We start from the raw sequence: 19,438 nt of genomic DNA, 5'->3' as shown, positions 1-19,438 counted from the left end.
AGGGAAAATACTTGCAATTATAAAATAGTAAAATTAGGAAAAGGGATGGACTGGAAGTTAGGAGGCCACTTTAGTCTCATCCTTGATGTGTTTGGTACTAGTTTTCCTCTCTGGACCTCAGTTTCTGGCTGTGGAGATGAGATGGGATTGGGTGAACTAACCTATAAGGTCGCCTCCAACTCTTTATTTTTGATGCGAGATACATACTAACAGCAAATAGTTTATTAGATTAACTCACTCTCATGATGATCCCTAAGAGTGTTCTTAAACGTAAAACAAGAATAGTTCAATTTGGGGATATCAGGGGATCTGGACCAGCTCTGTCCAATAGAGATATAGTGCAAACCACATATATAATTTTAAATTTTCTAGTAGCTACACTTAAAAATAAAAGGAAACTGGTAGAATTAATTGTAATAAGATTTTTCAACTTAACACAATATGTCCAAAATGTTATCCTTTCTACATGTAATCACTATAAAATATTAAGATATTTGATGCTCTTTTCTTCCTAAGTCTTCAAACTTTAGTATACCTTTACACTTAGGGCACATCTCGGTGTAAGGTGGCCACATTGCACGTGCTCAGGAACCGCCTGAGGCAGTGGCTCCTGTGCTGCTCAGTCCCCCTAAAAGCCAGCTGGGACTGGGAGGCCTGGTCACAAGTGGGGTGCAGGTTTCACGCATAATGGAAGATGTGCAGCTGTTGTGCACCGTAGGACTCTACAGTAGTTTGTGGACGGTGTCGCTTCTGTCTAGCTGCCTGTGCTGTGCCTGTTGTTTACTGTTTTGATTGTTACTTCTGGGTGGGGATTCAGTAAAGAAGAGGCCCACCTGGTGTGAGTGCTGTCACCACAGTGACTTGTGAGAAGGCAGTGCCCCTTCAGTCTCCCCACAAAGCTATTCTCATGCAAATAGTGTGAGCGGCCTCCTTCGCAATTCCCTTGGACCTTTTGGTAAGTGACCCTCCCATCCGTTTTTTTGCAGACTGCTGGTACTGTCCGCCCTTTCCTGTGCTAACTCTGTTTTTTTCTTTTTACCCAGAATACTTTATCTCTGCCTAACTACTTTAGGTTTCTTCCTACTACTTTCCATAAGAATCTGTATGCTTTTGATGTAAGAGTTTTAAAAACTTGTGTGCTTGAGCCCCTCCTCTGAGATGCAGAGGCTTGTTGGAGCAGGCTACTGCGGTTCTTTAGGTGTATCTAGTTCAGAATTACTCATATGCAAAAATCCTATGTTTGTACTAGCCTTCTCAGTACAGCCCTCACTGGAAGGCTGGAAGCAGGTCCCCCGGTCATGGACTTCTTGCAGGAGCACCTGTCTGCCTGGACAGCTCCTGGAGGTGTGGCTCATGTGCACGAGGGACACGTCCGGGCCTCTCACCTCAACCGGAGGTTTCCTGCCTGACCGGGTCTGGCCTTTGGCCAGTTTGTGGACAGAGTCAACCACAGCTGGTTTCCCATGTGCCTTCCCCTCCCTGGACCAGCACTGCGTCTTCATCCATGTGTCACGCTTCCCTCCTTAGAGAGTCCTGGGAAGTTTATAGCTGCCCCTCATTCTGCCACTTGTGGAGCCTGAGACTGGAGGGGGCGAGGGACTTGCTGAGGCCTGGTCGCTCAGTGTTCTGACTCCACGGGTCAAAGATACTTTACCAAGACAGGCTCAGAATTGGACACAGACCTGGTGAGATGGAAGAGAGATATTTGAACTGGGCCTGCAGAAGGTGCAAAACTGCTTTGAGCTCAAAATCAATCAATATATCTTAGGTATGAAGTGTCCTGGGAAGTCAGTGGGGAAGGTAGTTTACCTTCAAAGCTTCCTCAAATCCTACTTTAAAAATTTCCTAGAAAGACTGACCTGTCCCCTTATGACAGGCGTTGGCGTTTTGGGACCTGTGCACGTGACAGGCCAGACGCCACAAAGAATCCCGAGAGCGTATTTCTGAGAGAAAGTGTGTGCGACTTTAGGGAATCCCAGTACAGCCAGAAGCACAAACTAAATATAAACCAAGGATTAAGAGTGTGGCCTGTAGGTGTTTCCCTGGTGGCACAGTGGTTGAGAGTCTGCCTGCCGATGCAGGGAACATGGGTTCGTGCCCCAGTCCGGGAAGATCCCACATGCTGCGGAGCGTCTAGGCCCATGAGCCATGGCTGCTGAGACTGTGCGTCCAGAGCCTGTGGTCCGCAACGGGAGAGGCCACGACAGTGAGAGGCCCGCGTACCGGAAAAAAAAAAAAGAGTGTGGCCTGTATAAGAATGTTGTCATAACAAACTAAAATTTTGTTTTAGATGTGAGTTCCCTAAGGAAAAACTTAGTGAGAGACAAACTTTTATCCCATAGGAGTTAAATTTAGCCTCTTATCCAGATAAGTAGTATTTCTCTAGCTCAGATTACTTATCTTGGGTATGTAGAAACTTGACTTCACATCTCTGTGTTTCAAAGGACAATTTTTTTTCCATTAAACTTTTTAATCCCATTGATCCAGAGTTAATTTTCTTTTTCCAGTTAATTTTACACTCAGCTATTGTCAAAACCCTCATGCAAGGCCACGCTGGGCAGGGCCCCCAGAGCCAGGAGCCTGGTGCATGGCAGGTCTGCAGGACTGACCCATGGCTAGGTGGGAACTGGACAATTCTTGAGTTTTCCACCTAGAAAACAAACTGTGTTCTGTTTTCTAAGTGAGCTTTGTGGACTTTTAAATTGAGAATTTCGCATTTAATTTCTAAGAAGAGAAAAAAAATCTGGGTACTAATACAGACTGGGTTTATAGAAAGGGTTTCGAGAGCTGGAGAAACAAAGTGTGAAGAGTGAGAAAGGCAGCAGCGTTTTAAAAATTAGCTCTCAGAATTGGGAAAGCTCTCCTTGACACCGAAGTCCTGTTCTTCTCCACAAAGGTGTTGCAAAGGGAAAAGCACTGCAGGGGATCTGCCTGCCTGGGCCTGGCAGCTAGGGGCCCTGGGAGGGACAAGCACGACAGGGGTGGCCATTGAGCCCTCGCTGCTCCCTGAAGGGCCTGTGGGAGCTCTGGGGGCAGAGACCAGACGCCTTAGGAGCATCAGACCAGGACCACAGGATGGAGACAAAGACACGTTCAAAATGCTTTCTGCAGACCCAGTGCTTTTTGTCCGTACTAGAGTTTTTTGACCTCTTCTGCTTACATTATTATTATGAGTAAGCTTTTTATTTTAGTTTTGTTTTTAATTGAAGTCACAAAGTTCATTTAGAGAGCAGTCGAGCCAAAAGGTAGACTGAAATAAAACAATAGAATTCACACTGCCTCAGGTTTTCCCAGAAAGCCACGAATACAAACTATACAACCTAAAAATGTGTGTATTTGCTATATTTTGGTAGTGGGTTACCATTACATGCAGAAGCCTGATAGGGGAATGGCATAGGGAAAAGACGTTAAAATTTCCTTTTAAAAATGTAAGTCCTAGCATAGCTTTCAGATAAGAACTTATAGAAAGCTCTGTTTTTAATGTATTGCTTTCTTAAGTTAGCAGGTAGCGGAGGGTGAGCCAGCCGGGCAAGGAGAAAGTCTGCAAGTCAATTCTGCATCGTCCTATAGAATGCAGAGTGGAGATGAGCAGTTTCTTCCAGAGCTCCTTGTTTTGTTGGCTTGTTTTAATTGTTTTGGTTTGTTTCTTTGTTTTCCAATGTAGAGATCTAGGAGTAAAAAGTGTTTTGCTATGTACATGACATTATTGGTGTTCTTCTCCTTTCATTTTAAGCTGGCCTTTTACCCTTCCTGCCTGAGAAGGGGAAATGTCGGGAGGAAATGTATTCAGGACTTGATTGCTGGTGCAGTGAGGTCTGAAGGCAAATGGCAGCGCTAAGTTAGAATTGCCGTTGGCAGTTTTCTTTTCATTTAGGCTGTTACTATTGTATTCATGTATCAGAGGTCAAAAGGAGATAGTGTTATATTAAATGAAATGAAAAATGGTATGCAGAACTCATACTCAAAAAAAAGAAACTGCTCCATCAGATGTGGATGTGATTAAACTTCTTTTCAAATAATAACAATACTCAGGACTTTTTTTTTTTAGCACTTAACATTCAACCTAAGCCACAGCTTACTTGGCCTTGGATACTGTATTGTTTTGTTCCTCTCTAGTAAGCATTGCTGCTAGTGAAAGGGATATTTTTCCTACATGTTTGAGAAGTATTCTTACAGGTGATTAAAGACCAACTTAATAAATTAACTTTGCAAAACAATGTAGTAAGGAGGGTACAGAGTGAATAAACAACTTGATTTTAGGAGAAAAAGAAGCCATTAAGCATTTGAATTGTCTTTGGCTCTCAGTGGTCACAGAAGGTTTTATGGAAAGCGCAAATCTTACGAAGGAAATTAAGGGAGAGAGCTTGCTGAATGGACAAAGCCACAAAAGCAGTGTTCAGATTCCTCTCTGCAGAGAGTAGCCACTGAGCTTGGATTTGGTAAAATCCCATCTCAATTTTCTGATAGTGGGATCAGCTCACACAGTTATACTGCTATGAATCTATTCATACTGTTGGAGAATCTCTGAGCAAGGAAGCTGAGCATACAGCTCTGAAATTTTTAAGAATTGATCTGAGAATGAATCCACAGAGACTACGACAAAACCTTTAATAACGGGGCTTCCCTGGTGGCACAGTGGTTAAGAATCCGCCTGCCAATGCAAGGGACACGGGTTTGAGCCCTGGTCCGGGAAGATCCCACATGCCACGGAGCAACTAAGCCCGTGCACTACAGCTACTGAGCCTGTGCTCTAGAGCCTGCAAGCCACAACTACTGAGCCTATGTGCCACAACTACTGAAGCCTGTGCACCTAGAGCCCATGCTCTGCAACAGGAGGAGCCACCGCAATGAGAAGCCCACGCACCACAACGAAGAGTAGCCCCCACTCGGCACAACTAGAGAAAGCCCACGCACAGCAACAAAGACCCAACGCAGCCAAAAATAAATAAATAAATTTTTAAAAAAGCGAACAACTGTGAAAATGATTTAAAAAAAAAAAAAGACCTTTAATAACGTGACCAAAGGCAGTAACTGTCCCCAAAGCACATCGCATTCTCAGGCTCCCTCTGTCCTTCCTAATGAAAGTACACCCTGGAAGGGCCACGTAATGAAAACTAGCAAGGATTTAGGAAAGTGAATCAATGCCATAGTTAGTGGCCACCTGCCCCCAAGACTGCTCTTTTCACTGTCACATTGCTTCCCACAGACTTGCGTTCTGCAGCCCATCTCATCTTTAACGTGCCCAATCAGGAGCTATGTTCATGCTTGCACAGTGGTTACTTTGTGGCATGAATTATGTTAATTAAAACATTCATGGTTTTTTGCTGTTTCTTCTTCCCTTTTTACTATCTGGTTATGAACATTATTGTCAGAGCAAAAGTGTAAAACCTCCATATTGTTATTATTTACTTGTTTAGTGTCAGCAGCAGTTTCCTTCCCATGTTAATATTGATGAGGCTGCTACTCTGACCCACAGAGCTTAGAATCTTAGGTGAGTGTTGAAGTATTTACCCAAGGGTAAATGTGATCCTGGTGCATTACATGTAAGTCACATGCAAGAGTCATCAGGCAAAGGAATTCACATATAAATGACCATTGACAAACTCTTATCTTTTTAATGGATGCTTTTGTTAGAAGGTAAATTTAGAGGCTGCCCTTCATGTCAGAATGAGATCTAGTCACTAACAAATGAAGAACCACCACACTCCACACTCCAAAAGTCCAGTTTTTCACTTTTTTTTTAAAGCTCTAAGTGAGTAATAAAATTTGGTCTTCATGTACTACTAGATAAGAGACGCTCAGAAAACATGTCTCTGTTTTATGAACCTCAAAAGTATGATATAAACTACTTTTCTTTCTCTGTAGAAAGAGAGCCCCAGTCTTAAGTAACGCAGCCTCAGCACACTCTGCAGGGTGCGCGCGGGTGGCGTCTTGACAGCCGTGGTCTGGATGTGGGGGGCATAGATAAGTCTTTGCTGAGTGGTGCCACTTAGGGTCAGACCATAGCATTTTTGTAGAAAACATGGGAATGGGGAACACTGGAGGTGAAAGAGCATTCCCTAGAGGCTACTGACAGAGGGGCTCATCAGGCATCTACCTCTGCATCTATATCCATGGTTTTATTTTTCTAGAATTTGCCACATTAAGAGTTCAAAATATGTTTTCTATTAGACATGAGAAATTTATTTTCTCATTTGTTCCTTCTTTCCATTTATACACTCATCAAATGTTTACTTAGTGTGTACTCTGTGTTCTCTGTGCTGGGGATATATTAACAAACTAAAGCCAAGTCCTTGCTCCCATGTGGTTGCATTCTAGGATTCGCAGGGGGAAGATAGACAAGATTGTTTCATAAGCAAACTCTAAGGCTCATGGTGAGAATGCTAAGGAGAAAAATAATGCAGTGACCAGTGCGAAGAGCAGGTGTGGCAGTTTTAGGTCTGGATGACCAGGGAAGGCCTCTGCATAAAGGAGACATTTGAGTGAAGACTGAAAGGGGTGACGGAGGCCAGGGAATATGTCCTGTGGGCTCCTGGGGCCATGCTTCTTGGGCAGAGAGAGCAGCAGGTACTAGAGGTCTAGAGCCAGGAGTGTGTCTGCTATGTTCAAGGACAGCCAGGAGGCAGGATGACTGGCACACAGCATGCCCGGGGGGAGCAGTAAGACACCAGACTGGGGGGCGGGGGGTGGCACTGATGGGGGTTTCCTAGGCCAGTGTAAGGATTTGGGGTTTGGAAGGATTTTTAAGGATGAGAAGCCATTGGAGCATTTTGAGCAGATGACACACTCTTACAGTTTAGCCCATGACTCTCTTTCTAGAAGAGTATGCATGGGGGGCAGAGAGGGAGCAGGGGGACCAGAGAGGCAGCTATCGCAGTTATCCAGGCACAAGGTGATGGTGCTTGGTCCAGACTGGAAGTGGTGGCAGCAGAGAGAAATGGTGTGCTTCTGAATTTATTCTGAAGATGGAGGGACAGATGGATGTGGGATATGGGAGAAAGAAGGATCAAGGAGCAAAGTTTTTATTGTCAAATTTGCTGCATTTTATTGTCAAATAGTGCTGCATTTGTCAAATTGTCAAATTCCTCAGGATTTTAGAAGTATCTCCAGGCTGCTCCCTAGTAAATACTAGTATACTAACTAATCATTAGCCAGATCCAGAAACTGCTGTAGGACAATTTGTTGGCTAACTCTTAACAATCTTGATATCCTACGTGTTGTAGGCTTATAGGGGAGGACCAAGAGAACTGTACTCTAGCACCCATGGCGACCAAACAACTGGTATAAAACTATTAATGAAAATAATAAAATAGTCAATGGATTTAATACTTATTATGTGACCACAGTATGGCTTAGGGTGGAATAACATCCATCAATAATTTGTTGAATATTCAGAGAAAACCCAACAAAACTATGTTATACCAAATCCTATTAATTAAGCATATCTTTTGCTAAATAAAATTATGACAGGAAGTGCACGTACAGCTCAATTGAGATACTGTTTTTTATTGAAGTACAGTTGATGTTGCATTAGTTTCTGGTATACAACAATGTAATTCAGTTATAAATATATATTCTCTTTCATGTTCTTTTCCGTTATGGTTTACTATAGAATATTGAATATAGTTCCCTGTGCTATAAAGTAGGTCCTTGTTGTTTATCTATTTTATATATAGTAGTTATATATAATATTTGCTAATCCCAAACTCCTAATGTATCCCCTCCCCCTTTCCCCTTTGGTAACCATAAGTTTGTTCTCTGTGTCTTGTCAGTCTGCTTCTGTTTTGTAAATAAATTCATTTGTATCATATGTTAGATCCCACATATAAATGATATCATGTGTGTGTGTGTGTGTGTGTGTGTGTGTGTACCCCATATCTTTTTTATCCATTCTGTTGATGGACACTTAGCTTGCTTCCATATTTTAGCTATTGTAAATAGTGCTGCATTGAACATTGTGGTACATGTCTCTTTTTGAATTATGGTTTTCTCTGGGTATTTGCCCGGTAGTGGGATTGCTGTGTCATATGGTACTTCTATTTTTAGCTTTTTAAGGAACTGTCATACTGTTTTCTATAGTGGTTGCACCAATTTACATTCTCACAACAGTGTAGGAGGGTTCCCTTTTCTCCACACCCTTTCTAGCATTTATTATTTGTAGACTTTTTGATGATGGCTATTCTGACCGGTATGAGGTGGTACCTCATTGTAGTTTTAATTTGCACTTCTCTAATAATTAGCAATGTTGGGCATCTTTTCACATGCCTCTTGGCCATCTGTCTGTCTTCTTTGGAGAAATGTCTATTTAGGTCTTCTGCCCATTTTTTGACTGAGTTGTTTGTTTTTTTTGTTATTGAGTTTTATGAACTGTTTGTCTATTTTGGAAATTAAGCCCTTGTCAGTCAATTGGGATGTTGTTTCTATGAGTGAGTCCAAGCTGAGTGTTGACCATTTTATTAGTCTGCAAATAATAGAAAACTTGACTAAGTTTTTAAACAGTATAAACATTCTTTATCTCATCTAAGAAAACTTGAAGTAGATGGTCACTGGCTGCTTGAGAGTTGCCACCAAAGATATATGATCTTTCTAAACTTCTGATTTGCTATCCTTAGCACATTGGCTTTTTTGTTTTCATGCTTATCGTTTCATGGTTTCAAAGTGCCTGCCATAGCTCCGAACATTTCATCTCCCAACTTTTATCAGAGCACCAAAAACTGCTTCCATGGAAGTACCCTAGTCGGCTCTCCTTACATGTCACTGGCCAGGTCTAGGTCACAGGGCTGCAACGTTGACTGGCAAGGGGATGAGGGTTATCCCTGCTGTGTTAGACCACGATTCCTGTCCTGGGGTTAGGCTAGAACATGATACCCTCAGTGAAAAGCACAACTCCGTCAGCTGCAAGAGGAGGCTGCTAGGGAAGCAGCAAACAGTGTTTGCTGCTCTGTCCTCTACCAGCTTCTTTGGATGAGATTGACCATTGGAACATGACCCTCAGGTTTTCAGTCTCTGAACTGGCACATCAGGTTAAAAAGTGATTGAGAAGTACACTTCCTGCTGTTGCTCTGCTTTTCCCTAAACACCAGCTCTAACCTAAAAAAAATTTCAGGATTGGTCTTAGAAAAAAGAGTCATGTCTTCTCTGAAAGGAAAAAAGGAAATAAACCCTCCCAAAGATGGCACATGGTTGCATTGTTAGGAAGAAGTCTGACTTTGCCACCCCAGAGGGGAGAAGTCAGGAGAGGTCTTGGAGAAGAATTTTGCGGGCAGTCCTAACCCTTCACTCCTCGGGCTGCATTCAGAGCTGCCTGTCTTTGCTCAGAGGCAATCTTTTTTTGGCCCCAAAGCCTCTGGATAGAGGTTTACAAATTTGGTGAGTCTGTAATCCCAGAAGAACGTAGATCACAGTCCTTCCAGTAGTACTGAAGAGTCCTGAGATTAAAGATAAGTTTTCCTAAAATATTTTAAAGAGGAATTTGGCTTGGCCACAGAGAATGGTAGAAAGCAAAGCTATATTACTGGGTTTAGTAGCCTGTGTCCCTGTAAGCCCTTATAACTCAGAAATAGAGCACAGCCATTGGAAGTTCCTAAACAAACCCACATTATTTTTTTCCTTATTTCTCTCAACATCTGAGCAGTCCTGGTTGCCGGCCCCCTTTCACCCTTTGCTTTGCTTTGCCTTTTCTTCTCATCTGATGATTCATGTACTGCCACTCCTCTGTGCTCTGCCTTTTGTTTGTTGATTGACACACTGATGTAATTTATGGGGGCAACAGATTTGCAGCTGGAGCTGTAAAATGAGTGGATGAAATTGCTTTAATTTATGCATTTTTTTGGTGAATTTTCCCAATAATGTCAGTTTCTTCAAAAGCTAGTAGAAAATGGCCCAGTCACCTTTTCTTCTTTTGTCCTCTTTCAAGTCATCTCAAAAAATTGTCCTTCATATCCCTTTTATTGTATAAATGCCCTAGTTTTGTGAAATAGTATGCCTTACATTGATTTTCTGAATGTATTTTTAAACTGTCTTTAGATCATTTTACTAAACCTTATTCATATTAAAATACAGTTCTTTCCTGCATTTTATTCTTGCCACCAAGGCAGTTTAGAGACAGATTAAGTCTCTAAATTCCTAGAATGAACATGACTTTAGATTTCACTGATGCATAGACTACTGTGTAATACTTATGACATATTTTTTATTAGCATGTGCCCTTATTAAACCCTTATGTATTGATAGCTTTCTGAGAAAAGATTAATATTTTATTCCTTTGTTACTTCTTTACTAAAATTGGAATGTGTATCAATTAGTGATGCTTTCATCTGCAATTAACAGTACTTGAGGCACATGAAAAGGTGCTCAACATTGCTAATCATCAGGGAAATGCAAATCAAAACCACAGTGAGATATCACCTCACACCTGTCAGAATGGCTATCATCAAAAAGAACACAAATAACAAATGTTGGCGAGACTGTGGAGAAAAGGGAACCCCCCTACAGTGTTGGTGGGATTGTAAATTGGTGCAGCCAGCGGGGAGGGATAAATTAGGAGTTTGGGTTTAACAGATACACACTACTATATATAAAATAGATAAACAAGGACCTACTGTGTAATAGCACAGGGAACTATATCCAGTATCTTGCAATAACCTATAAAAGAATATATATATTCTTTTTCAGATTTATATAAAACTGAATCACTTTGCTATACACCTGAAACTAACACAACATTGTAAGTCAACTCTACTTCAGTTAAAAATAAAATTGGTGCAGCCACTGTGGAAAACAGTATGGCAGTCCTTCAAAAAACTAAAAACAGAACTACCATGTGATCCGCAATTCCCCTTCTGTGTATATATCCAAAGAAAATGAAGACACTAATTCAAAAAGATAATGCACCCAATGTTCATAGCAGTATTATTTACAATTGCCAAGATATGGAAGCAGCATAAATGTCCACCAACAGATGAGTGGATAAAGAAGATGTGGTATATATACAATTGAATACCACTCAGTCATAAAAAAGAATGAAATCTTACCATTTGTGACAACATGAATGGACCTAGAGGGTGTTATGCTTCGTGAAATAAGTCAGAGAAAGACAAATACAATATGATTTCACGTATACATGTAATCTATTAAAAACAAAACAGATGAACAAACATAACAACAGAAACAGAGTCATAGATACAGAGAACAAACAGGTGGTTGCCAGAGGGGAGAGGTGTAGGGTGGGGAGAGAAATAGGTGAGGGAGATCAAGAGACACAGACTTCCAGTTGCAAAATAAATGAGTCAAGGGTATGGGGAATATAGCCAGTAACTGTGATATCTTTGAGTGGTGACAGTTGGTAACTAGACTTATCATGGTGATCATTTTGAAATGTATAGAAATGTTGAATCACTATGTTGTGTAATAGGAACTAACATAGTGTTGTAGGTCAATTATACATCAAAAAGAAATAAACGAATAAACAGACTCATAGAAAAAGAGAATAGATTTCTGGCTGCCAGTTGGGAGGGGGAAATTGGATGAAGGCAGCCAAAAGGTACAAACAGCCAGTTATAATATAAATAAGTAGTAGGGGTGTAATGAAACACATGATAAATATAATTAGCACTGCTGTATGTTATGTATGAAAGTCATTAGGAGAGTAAATCCTGAGTTCTCATCACAAGGAAAAAAATTTTTTTCGATTTCTTTAGTTTTGTATCTATATGAAATGATGGATGTTCACTAAACATTTTGTGATCATTCTTTCATGATGTATATAAATCAAAGCACTATGCTGTATACCTTAAACTCATACAGTGCTGTGTGTCAATTATATCTCAAAAGAAACTAGAAGGAAAAAATGTGGCAGAAAAAACCATTACCTGATTAGCAGTGGCTTAACCCCAAAGGGTATTTATTATTCATACTTAACAAGACGGTCAGAGGCAATAAGGACTTTGAGAGTTGGATCCAGCTCATTGTGTCATCAAGAACCCGGGCTCTTTCTGTCTTTCCATTTCCCCTCAGGCCTAGCATGCTGTCCTTTTGCCTTCACGCCTGCTGCCTCATTTCACAGGGTTACAGCTTTAGGAATCACATCCATGTCAAGGAAGGAATAAGAGTGAGGGGCTGGCACCAGTGGCTTCTCCTCTCAACCTGCCCCTTTCATCAGAAAGCAAAATCGCTTTCGCAGAAGTCCCCCAGGAGAGTTCTCCTTATATCTCAGTGGCCAAAATATCACACAGCCTATCTTAGCTGCAGGAGTGTCTGGGAAAGTAAGTATTTGGTTTTACCAGCAGTGGGAGGGACATAGGAGAAGAGGGGGGTTGAAAATGGCTTTTGATTGGCCAAACCTACAGAGTCTCTCAGAGTTGTCATCCTAAAATACACATTCCTGCGTATATTTTCATACCCAGGAAGGAAATGCAGCTTAAGAGTATGGGTTCTAGAGTCCATATCCCAGCTTCACTTCTTTACTGTCTTGGACTTATCTCTGCCTCTATTTCCTTTACTGTAAAACAGGGATAATAACGTACCAATTGTATATGATTCTTGTGTTAATGCCCTCAAGTTAGCCTGTGGGCACCCCATAATGTAATCATTGTCAACCAAAGCTTGGCACCTCAACATGGCTACTGACCAAACCCAGAGCAAGCTTAATGACTAGCAGCTTTTCCCTACTTTTGAGCAAAACAACTTGAAAGAGTAGCTTCAAGTAGCTTCACCTTCATAATTATTAACTTAAAACAGATATATAAAATCTCAATTTGACCAGAAAAATCCCTAAAAGACTTAGAGTTATAAAAGACTTTGCTGCCTTTGTTGGGACAATTTATAACTGAGCTGTTCTTTTGCTGAGAAAGAAAATACTTTAGGCCTTCTACAGATCCTTCATGTGTTGAAGCAGTATGATGAGAGACTTATTTTGACTAGAATCTATCAAATCGAGAATCTGAGACCCTTCTGTAATTTGCACTATGTACACAATAGCTCTATATAGTGACTCAGATACAAACTTAAGAAAAGCAGCACCAGTAAAGGTTAGAGAAAACAAATCTCTGCAGTGTTCTTCTCAATTATTCTTAGAAAAAGATACCCAGAGACAAGAAAATCAAGGAGCCGTTCAAAACATAGTAGACACTCAATGAACAGTTGATGAAAAAAAATGTGTAGAATAAAGGACAACATCAGGGAATAATTTGAAGTTTTGCAAGAAACCATAGTACTCTGAGAAGTTGGTAATCCTAGCAGAAAAGCCATAGCAGGAAACCCAGAGCAGCTTCTAGGAAGTATTAGTGGTCCTGTAGGGGACAAGAGTACAGGTTCACCACCAACTGCTTCCTCAAGTTGGGAGTAAAGAACCACACCCCAGCCAGGTTCAGGGGAGGCCTTGGCCACGGCCTTGTGGGGCGGCCCCAGTGGCTGCAGGCCTGAGCCTGAGAGCCATCTGGTCCCCAAAACCGGAGGCCGCAGCTCTTCCAACTCACACTTTCTTGTGCTGAGTGTTCAGGAAGCAGGCTTCCTCCATCTCACAGCCATTCCTGCAGAATGCAGAACGAAGGAGAACTCACATTCTATCTTTATGTCTTACCGAATCGATGAAACCATCAGTCAGCCTCCTGAGCTGCCAGCCCTGCCCTTCGGGAAGTGAGCTCGCTGGCGCCTTGTGCCGTGTGCCTGTCACAGTATACTGACCCCTCTTCTCTGACTCCCTGCAGAAAACCCGCTATGAGATGTATGTCCGCCTTCTGAAAGAGGGGGGCCTGGAGCTGCTGAGTAGCAGCGGTGGAGGGGGCGCCGCCGGCCTGAAGAAGTCGCACTCCAGCCCCTCGCTGAACCCAGATGCATCTCCGGTCACCGCCAAGGTCAAGAGAAACGTGTCGGAGAGGAAAGACCACCGACCTGAAACTCCAAGCATTAAGCAAAAAGTCACTTAGAATCCATCTGCGGCCAGGAAGTGCTGGTCGTGGAGCAAAATAGAGTTTTTCAAGATCTTTCTGGTGAATCCGTGAATATATTTAAAACAAAGTCTGTGACTAAATGGTGCATTAGTAACCTTTCCTATTGTATATTTTTGTTAGTTTCTGTACAGATTGTCTCTTTGCTCTTGATTTCTTTGCTTTGATGATTTCTGCTACCTGATAACTAATGCACCTTTTGTGAGGGGAGGGGATCATGATTTCAGAATGGATTATGTATCACTTCTCCCTCAGGGTTCTCTCATTTGCACTCTGCTCAGTTGTTTTGTGTGTTCTCAAATCAGCTGTTACACTTTTTATAAAGGTTAAAGATTTAATCCATTGTGAAACACTTAACTGGACAAACTTTGTAGTTTAGAAAATTCTAGCCAGAGTTAATATAAGCCTTTTCATGTGAAATCTTGCCCAGTCACAGAGGTGGAATCCAGCTCTCGCGCTCGCAGAAGTTCAGTTAAGAGTTACACTCACGGGAGGTGCCACTCCCCCGTGAGGCCTCATGCATCTGAGTGCTTAGTGTTGAGTCCAGCCCTGCTGGTGGGGGTAAAGGGGGGCAAGGACCTCAGGCCTGGAGAATTTAAGAAGCACGTTAGCTCGCTTGAAGTGTAGATTCCATTTCAGCCAAGCAAGGAAGGAGGAAATGGCGTCTTTTGAAGGCTGAGGCAAGGTGGCCCCAAGTTCATTTTGTTTTCTAAAGGATGGTGGCAACAATGGACTCTTGGGGGCTGCAGCAGCGAGCTGTGTTTTTGATCTGCAGGAAGTTGTTACCCCACTCCCACAGGGTCTAGACAAGGAATCCAGAGCCATCTGTGGTGGATACCCTGCCATCCGGGAATTAGGTTCTTTTATATATATAGGCATGGTGTTGTCTCCTGGTTGTAAGAATTTGGGGTCTTCCTAACAAAATAATATCAAAATGGAGCCCCTTTCATTCTTTCCTTAATAAAGCAAAATAAGGAAGGAAAAAGTTGTTTTTCCCTATAGTTGTTTGGCAATAGGATGTTGATTCTTTACAATAAATCTGAAAGGAATAAAATCTGAAGGAATTATGGCTGGAAAACTGAGGAATCTCCTGGTGACAAACACAGAGTCCCTTAGTCTGTTCTTGTCTCTGTCTCTGTGAAGCCGCTTCACCCTGCTGCACTGAACTGTCCCCTAAAATAAATCCTTGATTCTAAATCATTTCTTTGTATCTGCTCAGAGCAGTCATAAGCTTATTCCAAGGACAGTCCCTTTGAAATTCAGGGTGATAAACAGAACATTCTCTTACTGAGGAGAAGAAAGGAGTGAAAATTGAGCCCACTGTGAGTTAGAACTTTCTGATTTTGGAACCTGAAAACTCTGTGATCCTTAAACCTAGAATCTCCACAAGTTCAGAGCGAATGGAATTACTTTGAATGTTCTTTTCTCTCCCACAGAGATTTGCTCTTTTCTACTCGGTTTACTAGTTAAGGTGCTGTGTGACTAGAGGCTCAGGGACTCTGTGTGGGTAGCATGGCTCCGGGGAATTAGAGAAAACCTGCTCCTGAACCATGGTACTTTCTAGTGGTATTTTGTTCTGATGCACCAGCATTTATACAGGACTATTTATTAACATGCACTTCCTTCAGCTGTAGAAATGCCCATACTTGCTGGTGCCCAGAAAAGAGAAACCCCTCTGTAAGGTTGTAGCTGCTTGCTTTGTGGTGTTTTTGCCACACATTTGAAAAACTCCCTCTAACCCTCTATCTTGTTTATTAGGTAAAGGCAGTGACTAAATTTGTTTCAAGACCTAGAAACAAACAGGGTAGTTACCAACATGGCCCATGTACCTGATTCTTTCTTTGTAGCTTCTGACTGAATCCAAGGTTTCTACAAGGGAATCCAAGGTTTCTTCCTAGAATCTGAATCATCAGTGTGTGTGCTTTCTGCCTAGATCTTTATCCTAAGCAGAGGGGAGAGAGGTACCTAGACCATATCATCTCTGAGCTTCAATAACTAAAGAAGAATCAACATCCCTGACTGGCTTGAATGTGTGTGCTCCCAGTATGTGTGTGTCTGTGTATGTCGAATGTCTCCGTGTGTGTCACTTAGAGTCTGTACCAGACGTGGAATGGTACCTTGCTGCAGTGTTTAGACACTCGAGCAGCTCTGAAATGCCCAGTGAGCATCAGCACCGACGGCCTTGTGCTCACTGTGTGACTCACTGATGTTATCTCCAAGAACTTCTGGATATGCTAATAGAGAGACAGATGAGAAGGGCACTTTTGAAGCTGTGGTATATACTGCGTCATAGCTTATCTTGAAAAACAACTGCAAAGGTTATTTTGTGAGCCATGATCCCAGACTGCCATTGTTAGGGGATGGGCTGAGAACACCTCCCCCTGAGGCCTCTGGACTGTCTGGTGCCAGTGCTCCTTGCAGGCCAAGAGCTTATCCTGTAGGAGACAAGGCCCCTTCTGTGACAGGATCCTGAGAGCCTTGCCCATACCCAACCAGGGTCTCCTTTGTGATCATTTCTTTCCCGTGGTGTCTAGTCAGGAGACATGACTGAAGACCTTCCCCTTCACAGTTCCTCCACGCCTGCCACCCAGTTCACGGTACAGGGGAGCCCCCTCCTTCCCTTCTGAAGGTACTGCCCCCCATCCCTCACCCATCCCCTAGTACCAGGAGCCTTGCGATCTCTCTCCATCTAATAAGTTATTATTCCTCTTTGCAGAAATACACCTAATATTAATTTTTAGTATAGAAAATCTTGAGAGTCATCAAAATACCTTGGTGACGGTCTTGTTGCCGAATTGTCCATAGAAGCAGCCATGTGTGGAACCGGAACCAAAGTGTCTCAGGGTGTGTTCCCCCACCTCACATGTTGACATTTACAGGGAGGGGTCAGGATTTCCTTGTTAGCAATCGAAACCTAATTACTAGCATGCAAGAGTCTTTATTTTATTGCCAGCCATAGACATTATTTGAAGTATGCTTTTTACAGATATCATTTGCTGACTCTTAGTAATGCCTGATTAAACCAAGCAACACTTCTGCACATTTTAATTACCTCGTGTGGAGAGTCGTCTGGGGGACCGCAGTCCTGGACCATGTGAACCTTTTCTGTTGCTCTTGCGTAAAGAGGATGGAGAGCACCTGTGCAGGACCGTCTTTGCTTCTCCGGCTGTGATCCTCATTCCAAAGATGAGTGTTTCCTGGTCAGAAGTGACGTGAGGGAGTTAATTCTGGGAGAGAAAAATTGGCTGGCTCTCCAAGGCCAGTCTAGGGTTGGTCTCTTGTGTTTGTGTTTCACCCTGTGGCCAAAGCACAGAACCCCCTGAGGCTGGAGAGAGGTTTACGTACCCAGCAGGGAAGGAGCCCCCTGCCAGCCCTGGCCTGTTGTCCTTCCAGCACAGAAAGAGCTGGGGAAGACATTCTTAGGTAGGGCAGGGCTTGCTTTGGCCTTGAGCTGCACCTCTTCTCTGCCTTTATCCCTAATCATAGACAATTGGAAGAAAATTGACCTTAAAGAAGTTTCTCTATTGTCTTACTTTGAACACTTTCTTGGGTTTAGTTAGTGGTCACTGGAATTTGATTCTTTGGCATTTTTCCTTGTAGTCGCCCGTTAAGCTTTTTTAAGGCCAAGTTCACAGGGCGTTCTCAGCCTTGTGGTCCAAAGCTCTGTAGTGTAGCTGTTGTGGACCGGGCCAAGGGTTCAGCAGGCGGGGAGCCGCCTTCCTTAGCTGCAACAATGGACAACCTCCTGATCCCTTCACTTTTCAATTGTCAGAATTTTTGCAATTATAAGATTAGCGCTGTTAAACAGGAATCAAAGTGGCACCCGGGACTTGTTCACAGTAGAGCCTGGTTAATGACTAGTGTGACTTGGGCTTAACTAGCACCTGCTTTTCTCACGGAGCATCTGAGTTACTCTGACAGAAGATCAGCTTTTGTAAGGAGATGAGCCTCTGGGCCTTCCTGGTTCCAAAGCTTTCTGGCTGTCTCTTCTCCCAGGCCAACAGTCTGCCCCGGGCAACAGGTGTCTCCATTGGCCTTGGACATCTTATAGTACCAAGTTACCCAGAGGACTTCAGAGACCAGTAGCTCACACAGAATAACCCAACAGTGATGAAAGGTGCTTTGTCACCACTTCTGTTCTCTTTTCAGTGTCTCACTCTCAAAAGGAGGACCAAGGTCCAAAGCCATTGCCATTTTCCTTTTGTGCCCAGAGTACCCAAAGCCCGAGTGGGAAGCCTCTGCCTAGGACAGTGAGTGGCCAGTGCCTGCAGAGAGAATGTCTTCAGAGAGAGAGAGTGCCAGTAAAGATGTGAATCTGTATGACAGTCTGTGGACTTGACTGCAACAGCAAGAAAATATCGCAAGTTAAGTAGTTGTATATACAGTAGGTTTCCTTAGGTCTCTTTGGCTCATCCTTTGTAATTTACGTGTGTATCTGTAGTGTTGCAGGCTTTTGGAGAATATTGATAGTATGTCAGGCATCAAAGAGTATGCCTTCTCTCACCTTCCAATGTCGTAATTGTGGGTATTTATAGTTGTATGTATCTATATTGTATCAATGTGTAGATTGTACATCAGTATATGGCATATGTACATCAAATTTATTTTTGTCCTTAACCAGTGTGATATGAAAAGCAAGTAAAAACCTCATAGGATTGAATATATAATGCAGTTTTTGAGAGTCTATACAGTGGTACTGTTTTATTAAACTTAAATTCAAATGATATTTTGATTAATTTTTTTAATGATAAGATTTTATGCTAGAAAATTTCGTCTGTGAGCTTTGAATCACCAGAGCAAAAATGGCTCTGAACTAACTTTGTTAAACTATTTCAGTGTACTGTGTACAATACCCGGGGTGGGGCTGTAGCTCATTATAATTTGAAATATACAGAAAGAAAGGGGGAAAAAAAAAAAAAAACACAGGCAGCCTGTGCAGTCTTAGCAACTTCAGTATTAAGAGCACTTAAACATAAAGTCAAACTGACAATTTGGGGCTTATTACAAAATGTGATGCTTTAAAGCACACGTTCTTTATTGTTGTAATTAGTCCAGAAAAATAGAGCTTTCAGAACAATTAGCTAAGTGCCCAGCGTATCATTTATGTTCCTGTGTCAGTTTTACAGCAGCCCAAACCACCCTCCTAGCGCTGCGTCCTCATCCTCTTCACCTTAAAGAACTGTCGCCAGCCCTGCAGCAGATCAGGGCTTCCAGAGATCTGGGACTGCCCTCCAGGCCTGCGGTTGCACAAATTAGCATCTAGACACAGGTAAAAGAATTTTAGGACAGGCTATGGACCAGGTTAAAACTTTAGTATTTTTATACTTAGGTCTCTTTTCCGGCCTCTCCCCAAAGAAGAGCCACTGGCCTTAGTTGTCTGAGCTTACTGCCTATCTTAAAGTATATAAGTATTAGATAACTAGAGATTAAAACTTTATTAGCCAGCATGTTGGTATATTTAAATTTTAAAAATACCAGAAAGAAAGGGGAAA

At 42.4% G+C, this 19,438-nt stretch overlaps 1 protein-coding gene across 2 annotated transcripts in view; it reads left to right on the top strand.

Moving 5' to 3' along the window:
* The window catches only part of PSD3 (pleckstrin and Sec7 domain containing 3), a 557,682-nt gene extending 539,012 nt beyond the window's left edge, over positions 1–18,670 (top strand). For both annotated transcript variants that reach the window (XM_024765145.1, XM_024765144.1), the window contains exon 16: positions 13,707–18,670. In XM_024765145.1, the coding sequence (XP_024620913.1) occupies positions 13,707–13,925 (219 nt within the window). In that variant the 3' untranslated portion in view covers positions 13,926–18,670. The remainder of the gene's footprint in view (positions 1–13,706) is intronic.
* Positions 18,671–19,438: the final 768 nt, after the last annotated feature.

Source organism: Neophocaena asiaeorientalis, unplaced genomic scaffold, assembly GCF_003031525.2.
Source record: "Neophocaena asiaeorientalis asiaeorientalis breed wild unplaced genomic scaffold, Neophocaena_asiaeorientalis_V1.1 scaffold14, whole genome shotgun sequence".
Classification (NCBI taxonomy): domain Eukaryota; kingdom Metazoa; phylum Chordata; class Mammalia; order Artiodactyla; family Phocoenidae; genus Neophocaena; species Neophocaena asiaeorientalis.
This window is presented reverse-complemented; position numbering and strand designations above follow the sequence as displayed.